This window comes from Helobdella robusta (genome assembly GCF_000326865.2).
Source record: "Helobdella robusta unplaced genomic scaffold HELROscaffold_34, whole genome shotgun sequence".
Classification (NCBI taxonomy): Eukaryota; Metazoa; Annelida; class Clitellata; order Rhynchobdellida; family Glossiphoniidae; genus Helobdella; species Helobdella robusta.
The window spans coordinates 535,747-543,817 of record NW_008704659.1 but is presented as its reverse complement, the minus strand read 5'-3'; the positions used below and the strand labels follow the sequence as shown (position 1 = coordinate 543,817).

The window sequence follows — 8,071 nt, the reverse complement described above, 5'->3', positions numbered from 1 at the left end:
GAAAAAAAATAAGAGAGAGAGAGAGAAAATAAGAGAGAGAGAGAGGGGGGGGGGAAATGAGAGAGAGAGAGAAAATAAGAGAGAAAGAGAGAGAGAGAGAGAAAATAAGAGAGAAAGAGAGAGAGAGAGGGAGAGAGAGAGAGAAGAAATATAAGAAAGAGATAGAAAAAGTGAGAGAGGAAAGAAGAGAGAGAGAGAGAAATAAGAGACAGAAAGAGACGAAAAAAGAACAATTCATAAAAATGAAAGAAAACTAAAATAAAAAACATAATTAAGCGTGATATTTAATCATAGTATATTAAAAATTAATAAAAATTAAAATAACTTAAAAAAAAAGACTAGGTAAATAATTCACAAGGAATAATAACAACAACAAATAACATCATGGTGTACGAAGAATGCCTGATTCTGACGAGACGAGAAAAAAAAACCCACAGCTTTGCATCGTATTGACAGGTAGAAAAAAAACTCAACACGCATGCGCGCGCACACACACGCACACACACCACACACATACGCACGCGCACGCACACACACACTCTTTGTTTGTTTGTTTCTCTCTCTCTTGCTCTCTCTCTCTCTCTCTCTCTCTCTCTCCCTTATTTACTTTTTTTATCTTCCTCATTATCAACACAATAGGCTGGCTGGTTTATGTCAATAGTAAATCAAACTACTGTTGAGAAGAAAAAGAACTAGCTGAAAGTATAGCGCTAAATAAATAACATTATTATTATTATTATTATTATTATTATTATTATTATTATTATTAATAATAGTAATAATTTGAAATAAATTAAACTCATGTCATTAAAAAACTAATTAAAAAAAATTGATATGTAGTAATTGTAGGGATAGAAGTTACATGGCATAGCGAAGAACATGCAGATCGGGATAGCATTTCTTCATGTTCCAACCTATCTGATCAATAATTCAGAGCTGCAGTCATTTTGTATACGTATAAAACTTTCAAATGATATTTCTTAAAACAAACAAACATAGACACACAACACACACACGTACACACACACACGCACACGCGCACACATACAACCAACCAAAACACAGGTGTCTTTGCAAACAGAAGATGTCTGCCATTTTTTTAAAAAAGGTATCTAAAGGCCAAAAAAAATTTTTTTAATTTTATGATTTTATCTCCAAATTTTTGTATACATTTGTATACAAAGAAAGTATACATTTATAAAGGAACGTATGTACATATGTGTAACAATAATAATAATAATAATAATAATAACAATAATAAATAATAGTAATAATACTAAAAGCAGTAAGCAGCAGGCCGAAAGCAAAACTAATGATGAAGAACACTTTTAAGCATGCATGGTTGAGATTGCAAGGAAGCATTAGAAAATTGTTCGGACACACGCATGCTACAGTGAGAGAGAGAGAGAGAGAGAGAGAGAGAGAGAAGAGGGGGGAGGGAGGGGGAGAGTCAGTGAGATAGAGATATAAAAGAAAAAGGCAAGAAAAAAAAGAAACAGTGACGGAAAGAAAGAATAAAGAGTGAAAGATGTAGAAGAAAAAGAGAAGAAAGGTAAAAAGAAAGAAAGAAAGAGTGAAAGAAAGAGAGAACTAAAGAGAGACAGAAAATAGAAATAAAAAAACAAACAAACGAACAAAAAGAGAAACATAAACCCCAAATGAAAGCAGTAGACTGTCCTAACAATACTATAAAATCCATTTTTATGGCTTTTTACGCTAGGGTTTTTATTCTGATTGAACTGACATTGCCTTATTTAATGTTGCTTCTTTATTGTCATTCATTTTCGTCCTTTTTTTCAACTTTCATCCACACTTTTTAATTGTAAAAACCATTTTCCATCTAACAACACACAACAGACGCCAAAATATTACCATAAAATAATAACAAATAAAACGAAAAAAATGAAAACAAAGAGAATAATAAGAATAATAAAAGAAGATAAATGGGCCTAACCCTGAGAACGACTTGGCCCTGGACGAACCCTCTGGAAGATTTCTCATCCAGCATCTCCCTCTTCTCCATCACCATCGTCACCTCGCCATTTTCATTCTGTACTTTAATTATATTCTCCTTTTCCTGAATTAAAAAAAAAATATATTTAAATAAATAAAAATACATAATTCAAATTGCCAAATTCATCAGGGCATTTAATTTCTTCAACACATATTGAGTACATTAAAAGACACTTAACAATTAATAATATCAAATTTAGTAAAATAAATAATTAATCAATTAATCAATCAATTAATCAACCAATTAATTAATTAAACAATCAATTAATTAATATCAAATTAACAATTAATAGTATCAAATTTTGTAAAATAAATAATCAATCAATCAATCAATCAATCAATTAATTAAATAAGCGATCATCATTAAAACTTCAGTTCCTTATATTTATTTTTCTCTTGGGGAAAAATATTATAAAATTTAATTTGATTCTCCAGACATTCTGCTAAGACGGAGAGAGGAATTTCATTTCATCCAATCTTCTGCTATTTTTTTTTCTTATAATTAATTTAATATTAAGGAAGGAAGATGGGTAATTAAAAAAAAATTTAATTTAAAATTCAATGAAAAGAAGATTTCTGGAAAAAGTTTGAAAAAAGATTTTTTTTTTCAAAAGGTAAGGTAGAAGAATTATACCCCAACAACATAAACGCCTACGCAAATTCTAAGAAACATCCATACGCACACACACACGCACGCATATACACACACACATACACACACATGTACGAAGGCATATTGACGTGAAAACACTAACCTACAAATACATATACACTATCATAAACACTCACATATAGACCACCCGCGCACACACAGAAACACACACATACACAAAAAACACACACATACATAAATATTTCAAGACAATAAAACAACTGCAGCAATTGATATAGTGGTAAGCAATAGGTGGACAATGATGAATGTCAACTAAGCCGGCGGAAAAGTTCATTTCATATCCAAGTATGTATGTATATATATATATGAACGTGTGTGTGTGTGTGTGTGTGTGTGTGTGTGTGTGTGTGTGTGTGTGTGTGTGTGTCTATGTCTATGTGTGATGAGTAGCTTTTCAGAGAACACAAAGTTCTTTAATCATTAACAACGTAAACAAAACTTCCACCTTAGTAAAGCAACCTACATGCATTGTGAATTATGTTGAATAATAACTAAATTATAAATATAATAACATAATTATAATAAATATTATCTATTATTATTATTATTGTCGTTGTTGCTATTGTTATTGTTGTTGTTGTTGTGGTTGTTGTTGTTGTTTTTGTAGTTGTTGGGGTACATACTCTGTGTAGGATGTCGTAGAATTGCCTCTGCGGAATGCAGACGAACTGGCAGTCGTCTGACTTCGTGATCATCACACCCTCATGGTACATCACATCGTTCGTTGGAGAAACCCCGAAACTGAATACGACAAACAATAAACAACAACAAATAACACATACACACTCACACATAAATACAAACACACACATACAAACACAACATACCAAAGACACATAGCAAAAACAATAATAATAATTATTGATTCTATTACACACACACACACACATATTTATTTATTTATATATTATATGTGAATAATTTTAGTTTGTTTATGTTGATTTAGCCGATAAGTTATATCATGTGGCGAACTGTTTGTTTCACTAAATGTTTATGAGAACTACTAAGGAGTTGTACACATACAAATAATAATAATAACAATAACAATAATAACAATAATAATAATAACAATAATTATTTTCGTGTGCACTAGCACTACCATCCATTCATTTAAAAAAAACCCTTCTCTGAAAAGAATTAAAAATAAGCTTTTGAGGAAAAAAATGTTAAAATGTAATTTTACTGAAAGGTTAAACCCTTATCTCCATATTTTATAACCAACATTTAGACATACACACACACAAACATACAGGCAGACATACACACACATACACACATACAGACAGACATACATATACACATACATAAACACAGATATACATCTAAGAACACATATAAACGTACATACATATGCACATACATACGCAATCAAACTTAACAACAACAGTCAAGAAAAAAACACTTTGGACATTTTAATTCCAAGGAGAAGTTAAAAAGGGAGAAAACACAATCGAGTAACAACACTGTTGTACGATACGACAAGATACCACTGTATGGTAACACGATACACCCACACCGAAAGGTACCTATCTCCCATATGAAGGTGCTGTATGGTGCCATCCGGCTTGCCTACCTCGACGTGTCCGTTCAAAATGACCGACCAGGAATCAAGTTTCTCACCGTCCGACAGGATGACGGTACCTGATTTCTCGACCCCTGCAAAGACCATGATGCTACACAGGGACTGCTTCATGGACATGGTCATGTTACTGAATGCCTAGGCCGTCAGTGTCATTGAGTCGGATCATTATATTGTTAATCACACACACACATATACACGCGCGCACATTCACACGCACACACACGCACAAACACACATGTAAACAAAAACATGCAGACACGTACACAAACACAAACACGCACCTAAACACACATAGACGTACACAAACACACACGCACATAAACACGTACACAAACACACACACACGCACATAAACACACATTCTTGCACGGTATAAATTATATCATCTATCTCTAGATGGTATAATTTATAAGGTTTCCAAGAGTTATTTGGTCAGGGTGCAAGATGAATGCAATTCATGTTGGCAGTGATGATTATTTACGTAGGTGAAATAAAAATTAAAAGAATAATAAAAAGAATATTTGGAATAATAATAATAATAATAATAATAATAATAGGGTGAGAGCATAAAATGTTAGCCACTCTTTATTACAACCAATTTGAACCATTTTAAACTACAAACTATAAATCCTTAAGTAAATAAATAAATAAATTAATGAACCAATGGATGGATAGATGGACGGATGGATGGATGAATGGACCAATGGATGGATGGATGGATAGATGGATGGATGGATGAATGGATGGATGAATGGATAGATAGATGGATGGATAGATGAATGAATGGATAATGAATGATAATAATGAATGATAACGAATAACGATGATGATAATAGAGATAGAGTTAATGATGTATACACATTACGGCAACCAGACGCAGATCAAATGGATGCAATAACAATAAAGCATTTCATCACGACTGCTACTACTACTGCTGCAGTTGCTGCTACTACAGCTGCTGTTGTCTCTACTACAACTACTACTACTTGTGCGGTAGTAGTAGCAGTTGTATTAGTAGTGGAAGTAGTGGTAGCGATAGTAGCAACAGCAGTAGTAGTAGAAGTAAAAGCTTCAGCAGCAGTATTATTAAAAACACAAACACGCACCTAGTAGTAGTAGTAGTAGCAGTAGTAGAAGCAGTAGTAGCAGAAGTAGTAGCAGTACTAACGACAAAAAATAACACAAACAACAGTAGTCCTAAAAAGATAAGAAAAAAAATTGAACAAGAAATTGAAGGCAATGAAGAGCGCAGATAACTAAGTGATGGAAGCCAGCCAGAGCATTAATAACACGGGTTGAATGAAAAATGGCGTGAAAATTTTGAAGAAAAAAAATCATCAGAAAGATAAAAAAATTTTTGGAGAGGCGCCAAAAACAATCTTCTCGTCAGTAAAAATTCTCCCCAAACAGTTTAACAATGACCTGTGCGTGAGCATATTCGCGTGTGTGTGCGTGTGTGTGTACGTGTGCATGTGTGTGTACGTGTGCGTGCGTGCGTGTGTGCGAGAGAGAGAGAGATTGTAAATTACTTTGTATCCTCTTTAAAAAAAACATACAAACAAACAAACATACATACATACATAAATACAAACAAACCAAACAAAACATACAAACAAACAAACAGACCAAACAAAACATACAAGCATACAAAACAGAAAAACACAAACAGGCATATGTTGCATGAAATCCAGTAGGAACTGCACTTCCTTCTCAGTCCTGTCACTGGGATTCTTCTCCAGGTACTCTCTCACTCTATCTCTCTCTATGAGTGACTGGAAAATTATGAAATTATGAATAATAATTATGATAACATAATTTATTATCACAGATATAATTTGTTAACTATCGTCGTCTTCATCTTCGTTATGAAATTATGAATCAATAATATAATATAATTATCATCGTCATAGTCGTCTTCATCTTCAACTTCATCTTCATCACCACATCATCTTCATCACCACATCATCTTCATTACCATCACCACATCATCTTCATCTTCATCATCACATCATCTTCATCAGCATCAGCAACATTTTTTTTATTACACAACAGCAAAAATACAAGCAACCATTATACGGAAACAAAAGAGATAACAAGGAGAAACATACACAATTAAACCATATCATATACAAATTCTAAAACACAAAATGTGTGTGTGCGTATGTGTGTGTGTGTGTGTGTGTGCGTGTTTATAAGTGTGCATGCATGTGTGTGTATGTCTGTGGGTGTGTGTGTGTGTGTCTGTCTGTGGGTGGTATAGCGCTAACCAAAGGGCAGCATTAATATCATGGCTTAATTGAAACATATCAGGCAAAATTGCAATGAAATGAAAGCATATAACACACGCACGTGCACCACAAATACCATCATACTCTCTCTCTCTCTCACACACACACACACTCGTATGACAGTGGGTCTACAAGTAAATCTATAGATTAGAAAATGTATATTCCAACTACATGTCACAGAATCGGTAGATAGAGATATTATTAGTACATGCTTTCGTCAATTCTAGATTGGATTATTGTGACAATCTTCTATATGGTTTAGCTGATAAGCTGTTGTCTTGCCTAAACTTCAGATGGTTCAGGACCAGGCTGCTAGAATGATATGCCGAAAATTGAAATTAAATTTTATCGTGCATCACCAATTTTAAAGGAGTGGCATTGGCTTCGTGTTAAACAAGGAATCATGTTCATGTTGGGTGTAATGGAATTTAAAAGTTTGAATGGTCTGGCTCTGAAATATTTGGAAGATAAATGTATTAGAGTTTCACCTGAGGAGAGCGATGATGAAAATTATAATTGGCGCTATAAAATTCAAAATTTGATTTGATATATGCATACTTAAATATGTAAGAGTTCGTGTGCATATGCGAATATAAATACAATCATTCATTCATCCATTCCATTCATTCATTCATTCGTTCGTTCGTTTGTTTATTCATTTGTTTGTTATTACGTTAATTCGTTCATTCTATCATTCATTCATCCATCCATTCATAAAATCATTTAAATTTACATTTTAAAAAATATAAAAGAACATAAAACCAACCTTAGCAAACTTAATAAAAGTCATGTTGTAATTAAAAAGAAAATTTTCAAACATTCTAGAGCCACTCATTATTATTTATATTATTATTATTTATTATTTTATAATTATTTTTATTATTTTTTATTATTATTCGTCTTATTTATCAGTAATTGCTTAAATAAAACAAACAGTTCAATAGAAAATTTTATGAGCTTCACTTCAAAGTTACATAGAAAAGATATTATTATTATTATTATTACTAATTATTCATAATTATTACTATTAATTATTTATAATTATTATTATTATTATTGTTTGTGATCACTATTGTAATAGATTTTTTTAAATTTATAACCCAATAAAATAGTTAATTACGTAAATAAATATACATTGAAGTCTGTTTGATTGTTTAATAACTGTTTACCCGTGCTTAAATACAGAGATACACAAACACGTGTGTGCGTGTAGTGTGTGTGTATGAAACAAACACACACATAAACAAACGAACAAATACACTTTCACATACAAGTTCACACAAACAAACAAACAAAGAAATTCTGAAAAAAAACATCTTAAAATAAAACAAAACAATTTACAAATTAACCAGTCAATTGACAAATGAACTAATTAACAAATCAATCAATCAATTAATTATTTATTGTTAACTATTTATCCAATTATTCATTCATTCATTCATATACTAATTGACACACTCATTCGTTAATAATTTAAACACATTAGCGAAAGAATTTTCCAAAAACCGTTTCAAA

At 32.0% G+C, this 8,071-nt stretch overlaps 1 protein-coding gene across 1 annotated transcript in view; it reads right to left on the bottom strand.

Moving 5' to 3' along the window:
- HELRODRAFT_82965 (hypothetical protein) overlaps positions 1 to 6,028 on the bottom strand; it is a gene marked incomplete at both ends in the record, with an annotated part of 29,344 nt that extends 23,316 nt beyond the window's left edge. The window contains 4 exons of the mRNA XM_009022974.1: positions 1,955 to 2,077; positions 3,310 to 3,427; positions 4,213 to 4,403; positions 5,936 to 6,028. Of these exons, the coding sequence (XP_009021222.1) occupies positions 1,955 to 2,077; positions 3,310 to 3,427; positions 4,213 to 4,403; positions 5,936 to 6,028 (525 nt within the window). The remainder of the gene's footprint in view (positions 1 to 1,954; positions 2,078 to 3,309; positions 3,428 to 4,212; positions 4,404 to 5,935) is intronic.
- Positions 6,029 to 8,071: the final 2,043 nt, after the last annotated feature.